This window comes from Engraulis encrasicolus, chromosome 5 (assembly GCF_034702125.1).
Source record: "Engraulis encrasicolus isolate BLACKSEA-1 chromosome 5, IST_EnEncr_1.0, whole genome shotgun sequence".
NCBI classification, from domain to species: domain Eukaryota; kingdom Metazoa; phylum Chordata; class Actinopteri; order Clupeiformes; family Engraulidae; genus Engraulis; species Engraulis encrasicolus.
Window position 1 is genome coordinate 44,774,899 of NC_085861.1, and position 17,500 is coordinate 44,792,398.

General features: G+C 43.5%; 1 protein-coding gene across 2 annotated transcripts in view; it reads left to right on the forward strand.

Annotated features, from left to right (window-relative positions):
- Positions 1 to 732: 732 nt before the first annotated feature.
- The window catches only part of LOC134449543 (nuclear pore membrane glycoprotein 210-like), a 73,225-nt gene continuing 56,457 nt past the window's right edge, over positions 733 to 17,500 (forward strand). Inside the window, exons 1-10 of one of the 2 annotated variants that reach the window (XM_063199542.1) lie at positions 733 to 817; positions 1,104 to 1,397; positions 2,008 to 2,171; positions 2,546 to 2,677; positions 4,498 to 4,576; positions 7,892 to 8,042; positions 9,925 to 10,057; positions 14,418 to 14,585; positions 15,095 to 15,163; positions 16,954 to 17,162. In XM_063199542.1, coding sequence (XP_063055612.1) covers positions 1,222 to 1,397; positions 2,008 to 2,171; positions 2,546 to 2,677; positions 4,498 to 4,576; positions 7,892 to 8,042; positions 9,925 to 10,057; positions 14,418 to 14,585; positions 15,095 to 15,163; positions 16,954 to 17,162 — 1,281 coding nt within the window. In that variant the 5' untranslated portion in view covers positions 733 to 817; positions 1,104 to 1,221. The remainder of the gene's footprint in view (positions 818 to 1,103; positions 1,398 to 2,007; positions 2,172 to 2,545; positions 2,678 to 4,497; positions 4,577 to 7,891; positions 8,043 to 9,924; positions 10,058 to 14,417; positions 14,586 to 15,094; positions 15,164 to 16,953; positions 17,163 to 17,500) is intronic. The other variant, XM_063199543.1, reaches the window with a different exon arrangement.

Sequence of the window (17,500 nt, forward strand, 5' to 3'; positions counted from 1 at the left end):
AAAGGTGAACTCTAAGGTTGAAATTATTTTGTAATTTTATTTTACCAGAGAGAATTAATAAAGTATATTATCTATTTAACATTCCTGTGTGTGGTAGCTGTTTATTCTCGTGCATGCTGTTTATTGTCGTGTGTTGATTCATTGGGTCATAATGATCAGAGACGGTATGAGTAACTTTGCATTATTCACATCCATAGGCCTACATGGGTTCTAATTTTTTCTTTTCTCCTGGCTGCGCGATTCTAGCTGCGCACAACTCAGCCTCTGATTGTTGGAAACCGCTGTCGGTCAAAAAATTTGCTCACGTGGTTGGCTGCCGGTGTCTTGCCCATCCTCACAACCAGGGCCGCTGACTTTGGCAGGCGGCAGACCCCAGTATAAAGTCATCTGAAAGGGCCCTCCACTCAATGCATACAATGTAATGAGAACCCAATTCTGGGGGCCCTCTGTCCCTGAGCCCGGGACAACTGTCCCCTTTGTCCCCCTTTGTCGGCTTCCCTGCTCACAACACTGTGTTTATTAACACGGCGAACCCATGTATAGGGGCCTACACGGGTTGTACATTTTTGTTTTCTCCTGACTGCGCGAAACTAGCTGCGCAGCACAACTCAACCTCTGATTGTTGAAAACTACTGTCGGTCAAATTAGGTCACGTGGTTGGCTGCCAGTGACTTTTCCCCTCACAACACCGTGTTGATAACTAAAAAAAACTCATCTAGTTCTTCTAGTGCCGTTTGACATCTACGGCAGCACCTACCCTGGTAATGGTTTTGTCACGAAAATTTCGAAATTTAACCAGACGATCGGGTATATTTTGGTAAGAATGTCAAAGCCCTGTCAAAAACTGGTCTTTATTGTAAATGTACCGAAAATGTTTTGAAAAGTTAGCGGTTAACAAAGCTGCCTATCTGGTAGAAAAGTATATCGGCTAGCTATGAGACCCACCGTTGGCTAACGTAAGCAGCCCTTGAGAGTGGGTACCGGTATAGCGTTACTAGCGTTATGAGTGTTAGCTAACAATGTCTTTTTTTCAGCTTTTATATATTAAGTAATATGCCATGTGTTGAGATTTTTTTCTCGTGTATTTGTCTACTTTGATGCAGATAGTAATTTCCTTGGATACCAGATGTAACGTCAACTTACCCCAATGGGTGGATCATATTGAATCAAGCCTCAATCTTTGCCCGAGGTTACATTCAGGCTAATAATTGCTTTGTAAGCATGACAGTTTTCGCACCCCGGGGAATCCAGCAGATATGGAGGATATGGATGCTTGGCACCTCATTAATTGTTTTAAGTCACGCATCAAAATTGAACGTACCAAAACTCCTTCTTCCATTCTCTATTCACGCCTCCGTGAATTTTACACTGAAAGCTGATGCTGGATGCTACACATGGTGAGTGGTAGGTGCCGGCTGTAGTAGCTTAATTATCTCATAATAACAAACCATCTCTCTCTCTCTCTCTCTCTCTCTCTCTCTCTCTCTCTCTCTCTCTCTCTCTCTCTCTCTCTCTCAATGATAGGCCTATAAGTGCTTTTCTAGGAATGCCCTAATTGCACCGTAATGCTCCCTCATTCAGATCCCCCCGATAAAATAAAGGTTGTTGTATATTGAATTCTGCAATCGCAACGGATGGCCTATTTCCATAAATTGTTGGTCTGGGCCACTCATACTAACACGGCAGTGCAAAACTTGAATTTCCTAAGGGTCGGATGTGGCATTCACATTCCCACCAGGGCTAGATAGACTTTGAAACGTTAATCATTTTGCTAATTTAAAAATGTGGCTTAATCCTTTATCTTGTCACTTTATCTGTAAATGTAATTATGCAGAGTAGCAATTATGTAAGATCAGGTCTAATCCCTTCTCCGCACCACTGGCGGCTTCTCCCCTCCCTACTCCTCCTCTACTCTCTTACACACTCACCCTAACCCCCAACCCCTAAACCATTCTCTCTCACCCCTTCTCCCCTCACCACCACCACCCATCCAAAAAAATCCATCAGGGAGTCCTCTCAGTCGGATGTGGTCAGCGTGCTCCCTCTGTCTATGTCGACACCACCCCTTCCCCTCCCTCCATCATCCTGTAGTCAGCATGCCCTGGTCTCCACACTCCCAACCCTCAAAACATCCACGCAGGGGTTTGCTATGGTCCTTGCGGACAACGCTGGTGAGTGTGTGTGTGTATGTGTGTAACAGTGTGTGTGTGTGCTCATTTTTTTATTGAGTGGCTGGTGTCTTATACAATTTTGGCCAATATCATGCACCACTGTAATTGTGTGTGTGTGTGTGTCTGTGTGTGGCAGGTATCCATGTGTGTGTGACTGTGCTTTGTACAAAATAATACACAGTAGTAGTTACAATGTAAGATCCATTTCAGAAATAGGATGGGCCTGTGTGTGTGCGTGCATGTGTGTGTGTGTGTGTGTGTGTGTGTGTGTGTGTGTGTGTGTGTGTGTGTGTGTGTGTGTGTGTGTGTGTGTGTGTGTGTGTGTGCGTGCGCTCGTGCACATGTGTGACCCTGTATGTGTGTGTTGTTATCAGCCACCGGTCAGACCTTGCGCTGCGATGTCTACATCAGTCACATCAGGAGTATTCAGATCCTCACCACCACGCACCAGATTTTCACCGATGACCCTCCCCTCCAGCTGTCTGTCCAGGCACTCGACTCCAAAGGTGTGTGATGATGATGAGTCAGACTGTTTTATTTTTTTTTCATGCAGTACACAGTCTGCAACCTACCAACTGGTAATCACTGCACTGGATGATGTAACACCGCCTGACCCCCAGCCCACACAAAGCAGCGCTCGAGTCACCCCACGGCATCAGATAAGCCTCTCTGCGCAGTCTGTTGAATGTCACCGTGTTTGGTGAGAGCGGCTGAATGTAAGTGAGTGAGGATCAGGCGGAGATAGCTGGAAACCAGGAGGCATGGGTCGTCTTCTCCTCCTGCCCATGCCTCCTACCCATGCATGGCATGTCAAGAACTATGAGCAAGGCTCAGATTCACTCACTGAGAAATGGTTTTGATTTTTTCGAAGTGGACTGGAGTGAACAAATTAGGGACAATAAGGGAAGGCAGGCCATGTTTGCACTTTGCAGTGACTGGGTAATGAATGTAAATCAGTTTTTTATTGAGGTCCCACTTCTGCTCTGCCCTACAAAGGAAATAGTAACTATGCACAGTTCCAAACAGAGTAAAATGACATCAGAATTATTCTGTTGTCCAACCTAAGTAGTTTTAGGTAGTGTTTGACATGACTGTTTTGTCACTCTATAATACCACCTTCTTTGCAGGTGAATTATTTTATTAATCTTTATATTTGATATGTCAGTAAAATCATAACTCGTTTTCAATTACAATGCAGTTACTGCCCTTTTGCTTTGTAGGGCAGTACTGTGCAGGCCCATAGTCAGCTTGGTACACAAAGCTAACATCAATGCAAGGATAATGAAAAGAGATTGTCATGCATGCAGCTACTGTAAAGTAAGGCGTTTAGTCAAATTGCTGTTGGGTAGCTTCATAATGCACACCGCTCCACCAGTGGAAGGCTGCAAGTCGTCAAAAAGACTTCACTACCATAGTAGAACACTACAATATTACACAAAGACTTCAGTGGTACATCCACTTGGTAATTCACATTTATAACTGCCATGTTTTAGCAGATTAACCAATATTTGATTAGTTTGCTTCCTGAGTGGCAAAAAGTCATATTCCTAGTCCAAAGTCATTTGGAGGTCAAATACACCACCATAACTGCTAAAACTTTAGATGTTCGCCTGACCGCTAGGGAGTAGACATGTTATGCACCATGCAGGCCCTAATCCACTGTGGACTCCTTTAGTCCTGAACAGAAAGAGTGGGAGCTGGGAAGGGTGACTAATTCTTTGTCACAACTAATTGACAAGACTCTCAGTGGAGATAGACACCCACACTTGCCCTAAATAACCTGAAATATGTAATGCTCTAGTACAAGAACAGCATTCATACCAAACACCTAACATTCTCGTTGAAGATGTTCAATGGTTTGAAAGGGAAATTTGTTATACACTACAGGACATACTGTATATGCGGTCAATACATGCTGTTGCAATTTCTTTACCAAATTATATGACAAGTATTTCCAATTTGTAATTACAATTTAGGGTCAGATTGCATTAATTGCGGTACTAAGAATGTACTATATTATAGCATAGTATAGTTATATGTACTGTAATAACAGTGGATAGTGTTATAGATCTAGAAGTTACAAAACATAACTTAGTTCATATGTTAAAAAAGCAGCAACAGCATTTTCCATAAATAAATCAGCTACAGTAGTGGCTTCCTCCGACCCCTCCAGGCTGGAGAAGAGGTCTCAGGTGGACCCCAAGAGAAATAATGGCTGGTGGCGACAAGAGCCAGAGGAATTATAGAAATGGACATTTTTTTTGTGTGTGTGTTGCCACTTGCACTTTTTTTTACTATAAGGCTGACCTTATTTCCTGTCCCACAGGAAACACTTTCAGCAGCCTGGCTGGATTGGAGTTTGAGTGGCATGCAGGGAAGGAGATGGACTCCCCAGGCAGAGTAAGGTGAGAGGAGGAGGAATGGAAGAAACGCAGATATGAAGGTTAAAAAAGTGTTTGGGAAAGACTAGGTGATTAGAAGTTGGAATAAAGTCGAAAGGACAAAAAAAAAAAGAGATTGGAAGGACCAAAAAAAAAAAAACGAACTTCACTTAGTAGTCGGTGGGAAAGGGGTTGGGTGTTATTAAGGTGTGGGGCGGTGGGGGTTAAAAAAGCCAGGCAGCCAGACATGGATAAGCGAGAGGGAGAGAGATAGGCAGGCAGGCAGGCAAGGACGGTGGGATTATTATGGGCTGTTGAGAGGGGTCAGTCACTGTGGAAACTGTAATTACATTTGCCTCTGTGCCGTCAGATAGCATCTACCCCCGCGCTATGGTGGGCTGCACAGCCAGCAGGAGACTAATACACATGCAGGTGTTTGTGTTATGTGTGTCTGTGTCTGTGTCTGTGTCTGTGCGTGCATGTGTGCGCACATATGTGTGTGTGTGTTTATCTACCTGTGTACATGCGTATGTCTGTTGATGCCTGTGTGTGTGTGTGTGTGTGTCTGTGTCTGTGTGTGTGTGTGTGTGTGTGTGTGTCTGTGTCTGTGTGTCTGTGTGTGAGAGAGAGGGAGAGTGTGTGTATGTATGTGTGTGTGTGTGTGTGTTTGTGTTTGTGCGCATGTGCTTGGATGCATGTGTGCATGAGTAACAGAGTGTGTGTATTGCAGCAGACAAGTGTGTGCTGGATGGATGCTGGAGGGAGCCTGGTGCCCCTGGCTGCTGCTGGTTACATCTTCTAGCAGCGGCTGTCCTATTTCCCTCTGCATTAGGAGCTGTGCTCTGAGCCTGTCACATTCCCCTCAGATATGAAAAGATGATTACCGTGTTCATACATTTTCATCAACAAAGCGGTTGCTGCTGTCAAGGAGTAAGCATAGTTGAGTACACTTCTGCAGGAGTTGAAGGCACTTGTGTCCTTTAGCAAAGATAGATACAAATGTTGTCATAACATTTATGGTTACCCGTCATTGCAGGAAGGTGTGCATTACGTGCAGGTATGTGCATCCATACATACATCCATACACACTACATAGTAGTGGTGTAAAGCTTCAATCGATTCTATATCGATTTCTAAAGGCAGCGATTTGATTAATTTTGATACTTAAGAATGCCCCATGATACGATACGATGTGCTTCAGTCGTCGGCTGCAGGATCACTGCATCAATACATAACGATTATTATTTACAGCACAAATACATAGAAAAGAAAAAAACACAGATACCACACTTCAGCCTGATGCATCAGCCGCCTGGTGTATTCACTTTGTAGAGACCGTCTGACTTCATAGCATTACTGTAGGATTTGTTTGCTCCGCGTTAGCCTTGTACTTTTTCTAATTGCTGCTGACGGTTTGGTCGTGACGTATGCAATTGCTGAACAAGAGATGGACCGGAATAGATGGTGTAATGGCTTTATTGCTCTTCTGATTGGCTCGTTGGCACAATCATAATCACCTGACCTAGTTGCTGAAGTGAATTGAACTTGAGTGGAGACACTAAATGGCAACAGCTTGGCTACTACAAGGCAGTCATGGGTAGTAAGCGTTTAAGGCGCCAGACTTGTAGCCCAACCTTTGATGACTCAACTCCTGATTCACCAGGTTGGTGGGTGGAGGAATTTACCAGTGCTCTCCCCATCCTCTTCCATGACTGAGGTACCCTTAGCATTTGGGGCTGCCCCCTTGCACGCGTGAGGCATAAATGCAATTTTGTTGTGTGCAGTGATCCCTCCTATGTGATGTGGAGTGCTGTGTACAATGACAATGGGAATTTCCCAGGTGGCCTTTCACTACTTGAGATTATTACACTGTAACAAATGAAAAATACATAATTAAAAAAAAAGGAAAAACAGACTCCGTGCCTCTGAGGTTGACACTCCAGTGCAACCAGAGCAGGACCAGACATGAAATAAAAAATATAGAAAGAAAATAAATATCTGGTGCCACACAGATATCTTCTGTTATTTCTCAGAAATAACTGACAAATATCTGGACGCAGTTATACAGCCTTATTACGTAATTTGCTTGTGCCTCTATTTTCTCTGTGTTCTTTTTTTAATATATATATATATATATATATATATATATATATATATATATATATATATATATATATATATATCTGTGCTTCTTTTATCTGTGCTCCATCTTGAAAAGGTTGAGTTGTTTTTGAGGCCAAGAAGTCAAATCTGTTATCTGTGTATGTCTGGAACGTCTACTGCTCAAAACAGATTAGCAACGACTGCGGAAAGAAAAGAGCTTATGCCCCCCACCACACCTCTCTCTCTCACACACGCACACACACGAGCACACACGCACACACACACACACACACACACACACACACACACACACACACACACACACACACACACACACACACACACACACAGGGAAGCCGACGGGAGGGGACAAAGGGGTCAGTTGTCCCGGGCCCTGGGAGAAGGGTGCCCGCTATTGGGCCCTCATTATATTGTATGTATTGGGTGGAGGGGCCTGTCAGATGACTTTGTCCCGGGCCCATCCAAAGATTGTCAGCAACCCTACACACGCACCAACACAGACACATCATCACAGCGGGTGCATTCATACAAACATACTCTGTTCATGCCTCACAGATCAAAGCCATTTACCTGACTGACTGACAAAACAAATCTTAGTGTGTGTGGGGTTTTTTTTTGTGCAAAAACATTGACTGGATCAATGATGTCTCTCAGAACAACAAGCAACGAATGCAACACACGTTTGAATCAGCTCTTTAAATGGCCCACTCCTCCCTGCGCATACAGATCTATCTATCTCACATAAGAGACGGCGTGTTTCTTCATTGATTGCCTGGGTGGCGGGCGGCCGGGTGGGTGTCACAGCGTGAAACCAGATGGTGTTTGTTTGATGTACAATTGCATTTGGCTCTTTTTTGTGTGTAAGGGGCTGTCAAGATGTTATGTGGGCAAGTCGTCAGTGCTTGAAGTTGCACAATTGGTTGTGAATGGGTGTATTTTTTTTTTTTAATACTTACTCTGTGCACTGAGGACAACTCTGAAAGTTTGTGAAAGGAGTTTTCTATAGTGAATCTGAATAGTTCATGTTCTGAACGAAAAATGGATTAGTAATGGTGGATTAATAAAAAATCGTCAGTCCATTTTGTTCAAGTTTTGAGAGGGATCATGGACACCACTTCAGTTGATAGAAATGACCTTGTAATGCGCTTTATTTTTAAAATGAAAATGTCAGAAACTTTTTTTTCCCTGTGTGTGTGCGCGTGCGTGTCTGTGCAGGTTTCTACCATACTCAGAGGCTGGCTACTGCCCATCTCCCCATATCCTATCACTGGAGGAGGCGGGCCATAGAGGGGAAGACATACTGCTGCTGGGTCTTGCGAGTGGCCCCATTCAGATTTACGTGTCACTCAAACACCCAGAATACCTGGTAGGCACTGGGATCGCATCACAACATTGCAAGTCATGTAAATTCTTTGAGCACCTGTGTGCTTGTCCTCAGAGTACATCAGGAAGTGGCAAGACGGTGTACTACTACTTGGATTGAATTGTGAAACTGTTCCTCTGTTTGTTATGGAGCCAAAGGTGTTTTCATTTGACATACCATAGTAGCGTTAACTTTTGGCTAATATCTACATTTCAGCCATTAAGACTCAGAGGGGGGAATTAGATTTAAACGATTTAATGTTAACATGGTTGACAATGGAATTGGCAGAAGGTAGACAGTATTTGGCGTAGGTCCAATCATCAGCCCGGGTCTTGCGCCAGCGGATCCAGTAGAACCTGCCGTAGCCGTGCAGCAGGAACTGGAGCTTTGACCCCCCGGACAGGTAGACTGGACCCAACTGGTGGTGGTGGAGATGGAGGAGGAGATTTCGGACCAGCCATACCTAGGCCAGCAACAAAGGAGAGTTAGACACATCACTATAAAGGAATTGGCGGCCGCTGATTGGCTCTGGAAAATCCAAACGGGACCTGAGTCTTCCTGGCAGAACTAACACAGAATACATGACAATTTGGGTGTTTGGTATTACAGCGAGAGGTAATGTTGTTGTTGGTGTTAGGAGGAGATTTGATTTTGAGACAGCATACTCCCATTTACCTAGGTAGCTGAAAATCCCCTAAGGGATTATTTGCAGGTCTGAGCATAATAATTTAATCTGGTGAAGCCTCTTGATATGAGCCAGATTAGAGGATGATAGCTGGTGTAAATAGCAAGACTCGAGGTAATCTTCTCTAATCTCCACTAACAATTCTCTCAGGCAAAGCAGAGATGAAATGATTGATGTTATAATCATCCAATGAGTAAACAGTGGTATGACCCAATCAAATGAAATGCTATTGTTTCATTGGCTGGTGAAATGTGAATTACTTTCTCCAAAATGTTCAACTACTGGAAATATGTTTCAATATCCTGGCATGAACACCATTCCACTCCTATGCCCCTTAGAAAATAAAACTACAACAGCTGCTGGTTATTGAACATTGTCTTTTGTTTTCTACTTTTGAATGGCAGGTTGCTTGAAACAATAGACAATGATTCTCTTTGTAAATAAAATATAGAGTAATTTAAAGGTCCAGTGTGTATTTTTAGTAGTTTATTTTCAGAATATATGCTGTCAATTCACAGATGTTATCTTTTTCATGAATTTTTACAACCACCATAGTTTTTGTTTGCGACACCAAAATGTTAATGTACATAATTGCTTGGAAATGTCCATTTTTCAAACATGAATTTTTGGATCTTTGACATGTCCAACTGGCTGCAAAACCTCTGGTCAGACCAGTAAATATTAGTTCAGGGTTAATATGAAGGCTAATATTTGGGGTTGCTGTACCACCAAGTTAATGCGGTAGAATGCTGGCATTTGCAGCGGTTATTCCTTTACATACAGTAATTGAGTGATGTTACAGTAATAGTGTGCCACCTCAACTATTTTCTGAGGCGGTATAGTTTTCTCTGAGTTCAATAGCCTCTATGAATGACAATACTGTCTTAACCATTCTATTTCATCTGTAGAGGTGTGTATATTGAAGTGTATGTGAATAGATGTGTGTATATGTATTGTATGTGGATGTCTGAGGATGTTTATGTGTCTATGTGTGAAAATTGTGTCTATACTGTATGTATAGCAAATGAAATGTGTACTACAAGATCTAACCTGATGGAACTGAACAGTCTGATGTGAAAACAAATATCCCTATGGGACAATTAAGAATCTAATCTAATCTAATCTGAAACCATTTTAAACCAGGACGACTTAATGTGTAAAATATGGAAGCTCCTCTTTAATGGTGTGCCACCCCAACAGTATGTGGAGCCGGCGGGCGTGGTGCTGTCCATCATGGACCGCCTCTACATGAGCCCCGCTGAGGACATCTTCCTGCTGCCGGGGGCCGCCCTCACATACAAGATCTGGAGGAACCAGCAGTGCAGCGAGACAGGTAAGCCAGCCATGCAACCACACAGGTGAACCAGCCAGCCATGCAACCACACAGGTGAACCAGCCAGCCATGCAACCACACAGGTGAGCCAGCCATGCAACCACGCAGGTGAGCCAGCCAGCCATGCAACCACGCAGGTGAGCCAGCCAGCCATGCAACCACACAGGTGAGCCAGCCATGCAACCACACAGGTGAGCCAGCCATGCAACCACACAGGTGAACCAGCCAGCCATGCAACCACACAGGTGAGCCAGCTAGTGACACAAGTCAGGCAGTGACAGAGATGATACCAACCCGGTCTCATTCTCGACATGTCAATATATGACGCCAAAGGTACTGTATATCAGGGTTCCCCAACCTTTTTAGCACCAGGGACCGGTTTGAGTCCCATTTTTTTTTCGCGGACCGGTAGTCACGCGTTATAATAATAATAATAATAATAATAATAATAATAATAATAATAATAATAATAATAACAATAATAATATTAATATCACACTATTGTTATTATTGTTATTATTAATATTATTATTATTTGTTATCATTGTTATTATTAATAGGCCTAATAGGCCTAATAATAGTATCAATATTATCAATAGGGTCTAAAAATAAGGCCTAATCCTTTTCTTTCACTCCATTCAAAATGTGTAACAGCCTACATTTAAACATAACATTTAGTATTAGACTATAATAAACTGACAATTAACCCACTAATTTGTGGAGCCATTCGTGGTCATAGGGCTAGTGGTGCAAGGAGGATCACCCAAAACTAGGCTACTACATACTATGTTTCACCATGCGAGAATATGCGTTCTCTGCTCTGGCCATGTTTATTTTCATTGAGGACATTTGTGCGCAGTGACATTCAGGGCTATAACTATTCATGACTGGGTTAGGTCTCCTGGTTAAGACGCGCTTCTATTAATTCAAGGTCAACTGTTTCCAACAAGCAGTCGTCATTGTTTTTTCGAACAACACGGGGAATAGTTGGAAGCTGGAGTTTGATACCGCTGAAGTTTGCCACTAGCAGCTCGTGCCCTCGCGTCGCGTTTGTGTGGACTGCTGCATAACCAGCATTTGATTCTACCGCGGTCCGAGTGCCTGTGGTTTTATGTGCAATATTTCAAAAAAGGCAAAAGGTTGCATGTCATCGCCTGATTTTCTGCTAACGCTGACTTTCAGGAGCTCCTGAAACAAGTGTTGGTCGTTATTAGTTGCAACCACAAGACATGTCTCGCAACGCAATTACGTTCGTAACACAGCGTTGTTGTCACGAAATTGAAATAGCAACAAAATGATAGAAGTGGATTTCTAAAATAGCTCCCAAAAGTTTGCTTCGCAACGTTCAAAAGCCTTTAAAAGAAAGAGCCGGAGAAGACAGCCAACTCTCCAAAACGGCCACCATCCACTTTGCATTGGGCGTGGCCTCGCAGCATGCGTCTGGCGCATTTGACATTCAACTAGTGATTGGACGGCACAAAGAAAAGGTTGCTTGTTATTGAGAATTAAAATAGCTTACTTGTACTACGTCTAGGTTAATGCAAATATTAATATGGCGATACTAAAAGTTATATTTAAGATAAGTTCTGCACTGCAGTTCATAACAAAGGCATGTCTTCTGGATAAAAAAAACCTTATGTCGTGCGGCCCGGTATCAAATAGTCCACGGACCGGCACCGGTCCGCGACCCGGTGGTTGGGGACCGCTGCTGTATATGACTAGGCCTCAATGTATAAAGCGCCTTTGTTTACGTTGCATCATGACACATTCGGTGAGGCCAGGTTGCCGTACAGGTCACGGAAACATGCTGATCACAGTGGCGTGCTTTTGCATCTCTATGCAATACAAAGGGGGGCAATCCTTACCTGTTGTATCATGATGTAATGCAATGGGGGATCTTTTGGGGTCATATATTGAGGTCCTATTGTCATGTACTGACTAGTTGAGCGTGAGACTGTGTAGTTAAGGCAGTGACGTGTGAGGCAGTATGTTTCAGTGACACAGTGAGGTTGGTACCGATGAGTGAGGCAGTGACAGATAAGGAACGGATGCAGCGACACTGTTGAGGACTCGCTCAGTGACAGATGTTAGGCCATGATCACACTAGACACGGATTTTACAGTACGAGGAAGAGTTTTTTTCTATTGTTTGATAATAAAAATGAGCACATGTTGCACTGAATATCAACGCAAGGCAGATTGTGGATTTTCTGCCTGTCCGCCCCAGACAGATTGAGAAGAAAAAAGGTCAACTCAAGGCGGAAAATCTGCTTCACACCACCTGCAGATTTCCAGATGTTCTATTACGAGAGAGATAAGGAGAGCTAGAGCAAGAGCTCATCCTCTATCCATTTTGCAGAGATGAATTTACAAGGCCTTTTGAGTACGTTTTCGCAACACTCAAATAACACACCATAGATTGACAGCTGCGAGTGACAGCTCAGCCGTCTGCTACCACGTTGCTTGGTCACTGCTAAAGACTCTACTGACAGCATTCGAACCGGCGCAGGGGATCCACGCTCGGTCTGGTCATTGCTGAAACAATCAGCTGGACATGCAACGCTGATTGTAAGCAGTAATCCCAGTCCAGTGTGAAGGCGCCCTTAGTCCGTAATGCAGTGGTGCAGATTAGGCAGTCATCATCATCATCATCATCATCATCATCATCATTATCATCATCAACTTTGTTCCAGACTCAAGGTCCATTTTCAAAAATATCAACACGGTGCATAAACAATACAAAAAGACAAACAGAAACACACTTATAAAAGACACTTGTAGCAGTGTTTCCACATGTTTCACTGGTATCGCACCACACTAAGCGTAGTGACTCAGGCAAGGCAGAGATGCAGTGGTACAGATAGTGCAGTGACAGAGAAGTGAAGCAGTGTTGCAAAGTAACATGCTAGGGGAATATTGCAGTGTCCCAGATGAAGCAGCAAGTGAAAGGACAAGTGAAAGTATTACCGTGGCACATGTGTGACACAGGAGAGAGAGGAGGGCCAGTTATGCAATGACACAGTTGAGGCAGCAGTGGCCATAAGGTTTACTTAATTAGTTTCAAATCCCATGATAGTTAAAAAAAAAAAAAACAAGTGAGCGTGTTTTTGCAACTAGTAGCAAGTAGCCCATTTTGCTGGTGTGGACCTTCGTTTACAGTTGAGGTGCCTTTGAGCAAAGGCATCTAAACGCTGCTTTTGGTGCACGCCGGGGACCAGTCCTGTATAAATAGCTCTGGATAGCATGTAATGATAAATGGGCATGTAATGAAGCCTGAAAACATGGCGGGATCTGCCTCAACCCACACTGTCACGCTCATTACTCAAACACAAAGTCAAAGTCACAGTTTGTGCTACAGTTGCAGGAAAAAAAATACATGAACGTGAGCCAATTATTGTCACATCTTAAAATGCTACAGTATTGATGTGGTGTTGAAGTGATGTTTGGGCTTAGTCTTGTGATACTACATGTCAGTTGAAAGACACATTATCAGTCACGGTAATGTCACTTGACTCATATACATGAAAATGAAGACATTTCAGTTGTTTATAAGGTCTTGTATTTTTATTAGAGAGATATTATAATGGTGGTGGTATAATGTCACAATGTTACATTTAAACATCATAACCAACATCAAACATTTGTTGTTGTGTATGTGTGTGTGACTTCAAAAGGTTCTTTAGATTCTAGACCTTATACAGTAGATACTGTCATTCTGCAACCCTCCAATCCAATGTCCAGCTTCCAAACCACTAGGCCACAATTATTACTATTATCATTTTTTAAATGGATTGGCTGAATTGGATAATAAGCTTGTTGTGCATAGCTGCCAACGCTAAGTTGAAATAATTTCCACTGACCTGTTGCTTTTGAAGATCATTGGTCATTTAATTGCATAGGGGTACACATAAACCCGCTCAGACACTCTCTCTGGCAAATGAGCAAAAACATGTAATATTCAATAGAATCACATTGGCAACAGGATGGATATTGTAGGTTTTGTTTTCTTCATTGTTTTAAAGATGCAGTAGCTGCTGTATTGTGTTTGGCTCTGTTTGCTGGATTTAATTTCCTGTTGGCAGCATTACACCAAAACAAGGCCAGCAAATTAGCTGAGCCATGGCACTAAACACACGCACGCACGCACGCACACACACACATGCACATGCATTAAACTACAAAACAATAAAACAAATACATGTTTGCACAAACCTGTGTGCATTTATTTTCACATTTGTGACAAATATATTGCAAGTTAAACAAACAAATACTTATCTGTGTGTGTGTGTCTGTGTCTGTGTCTGTCTGTCTATCTGACTATCTGTCTATCTGTCTGCCTGTGCTTCTGTGTGTATGTGCAGAGCTGGCCTTGTCTAATGAAGGATACGTGCTGAGGGTAGAGGGAGATGGACCCCCCTGCACCAGTGTCAGCGATGGCCATGATGAGTGCAGTGATGTTGTCAGTGTTGAAGGGCACACAGTCATCGCCAAACGCCTAGGCAGAGCCACCGTACACCTCAGGCACAAGAGTATCCTTTGGAAATGTACATTTTCTTGGACGCCACAGATTTTTACCCTTTAATTCCTCGGGTATTTTTGGCAAAGCATGGTTTTTTTTTTTTGTGTTTTTTTTTGGCCTTTTGTAGTTTTGGTTTGGATGTGAGCATTGAAACTGAGATGACTGTCCAACATCACTCCAAGGTTTTTTGACACAAGACTCAGTTTTAAGTGATTTTGATTCTAAGTAAGCACAGAGTTTCTGTCTTCCATCCTCGAAACCAAAAGCAATTATTTCAGTCTTGTCTTTATTCAGCTGCAAGAACATGAAAATGAAAGGTTAGTGCAGCAATTCTGCTGCTTTAGTAGCTTTTGGGGAGAACATATGCGGCACATAGTCTGGCAACAAAGGCCTGTGTGTTTACAGCAATAATTGTAATAATTTGTCGTTAGCAGCACTTTGCCATTGCCATTGGCCAGCTACACAAGAAGTGTTCAAACATGTTCACCTGTCTGATTGTTTTCCTGAGTGTTTTGTCAGGTTTACCGGAAGATTCTGTGTCTCATTTGCCCAGCCATTCCGTGTTCGTGGTTGAACCCAGCTATCTGAGTAAGTACTCTTATCTCTCTCTCTCTCTCTCTCTCTCTCTCTCTCTCTCTCTCTCTCTCTCTCTCTCTCTCTCTCTCTCTCTCGCACTCCCTCCCTCTCTCTCTCTCTCTCTCTCTCTCTCTCTCTCTCTCTCTCCCTCACACTCCCTCTCTCTCTCTCTCTCTCGCACTCTCTCTCTCTCTCTCTCTCTCTCTCTCTCTCTCTCTCTCTCTCTCTCTCTCTCTCTCATACACACACACACACACACACACAAATTCACAAATACCCAAAGAGATACATACACGCACAGAGACACACATGTACAGTATGCTCGCTCACACAAGACTCGAGCACACACACCCACACATGCATATAGACAACCGCACACAAGGACAAACTTTTCTATACCATAGTACGCATATCTATACAGAACACTGTGTTTAACCACCCGTTCTCACTTCCCTGATTCATTTTTCCATGGCACCTCTAAAACAGCATGAAGTAGTATTCTCCCTGTGTCCCATAGACTGAAAACCCATGAACCAATAAATTGGCATTTTGCATGAAAATGGATATGAAGACTGCATTCAAACATTTTATTCAGACCTACTACTCTGTCTGTCTACACCATGTGTCTGTTATACAGCCTCACATGGTAAATATCACTTTTGGATAGATCAATCCCAGGTCAATTGAAAACCAGTTTTCACAAGCAGACAAGACAGTATGGCGGATGTTGCTTAAATCCAATGTCTGTAGAGTAGTAGACACACTTGTTCTTTAGCACATTTCATAAAATTCAGAATTCACAAAACTTTGGGACCACCTGCGGGCCCCTTTGGCTACACTGGTGAGATCAGAACTCAGAACTAGATAAAGTGGACACCCAGCATGTTGAAAGTGAACCAAGCCAGACTGACTGGCTGCAGTGAAGGAAAATGTGAGGCCTCCGCTGCCAGCCATGTCTGTGGTGCGTGCGGGGGCGTGATGTGAATGCAGCTGCAGTGCCTGGCTGACTGGACTGGACCGGGGAGGTTGTTGGGAAGATTGACACTTGTAGACGGCACCATGAATGCCTTGGGATGTAACAGCATATACAGTACACACTGCCTGACAACGACATGGCACCCTGCCCGCGCATTGTAGTCTAGAGAGACCCAGACATCTCAGGAAACAAAGAAGCGGATGGACTGGCACCCAGAGCGCTCCGCCGAAATTATGCAAACGAATGACAAAAAACAAACCTGCTCCCCCAAAGAAAGAAGAAACAAAATACAATCCACCTGCTGCCTTCCTGACAGAGCTTTGGGATGTTTTTAATTAAAAGCCTGAGTGGAGCAGAGTCAGAGCCCGATGCCAGGAGCAGCTGGAGGATGATTGGCAGAGCATCGCCGCTCCAGAGGGCTGTGTAGCGAGCACTCCCAGCCTGCAAGAGGACAAGATCCCAGCCTGTCATTACCTGAACACAGCTCTCAGCACTTCAGCACCTGAGCTGATTATTGTCGCTGTATTTCATCATAACAAATTCGTACTTAATTTGTTGTAGTCATTTATTTCATTATTTTTCTCACTGAAAAATATAGGCTTTTAAGTGCAATGGGCATTCATTGTGTCCTTGCATAAACATGACATATGTTTGTTATGTATGTTTTCATATATGTTTCTGGGCCTTTGGGTGTGTGTTTTGTCTGTGTGTGCGTGCATACGTGCGTGTGTTTCCATGCATGTGTGTGCATCGTCTGTGCGTGTCTGTGCGTGCGCACATGTGTCGTATACATGTGACTTGTTTCCGTGTCTACGTCTCTGTTTAGCTTTAGACTTGGAGGAGGAGTTGGAAGACCGGTGGGTGCTGCAGACCGGCCGTCAGTACCACGTGACCGTGCGAATACACGACAGCCATGGCCACGTCCTGCACATGTCAGAGGTACCGCCACCCCCACCGCAACCTTTTCTGACGACACTTCTGAATGCGCTTTCCCGCCCTCCAGGGGCTACTACTGCTACATCCGCAAGTTATGGAGTAAGTCTTTAAAGTTTGAAGTAGCGGACTGATAGATGATTCCTACTTCGAACCTGTGTTGGGCGATTGACGAGGAAAAGCAATTTGTTTACGGCTTTTTGTTGATTTACGTAAGGGTGTCACCCATCAATGATCTGTGACGGCAGTCTGCTAGAGCAGTGTTTCTCAAACTTTTTCAGACCAAGGACCACTTATCCCCCAAAAAATGTTCAAGGACCACCTGCTAACTGAATTGACAGTTCAAAGGTGCTAATTTGACACTGCTAATTTTGATGCAGATCACATACTTTTTATTCACATTTACAAGTCTGTCTTATTGTGGTGAAAATGAGACTTCA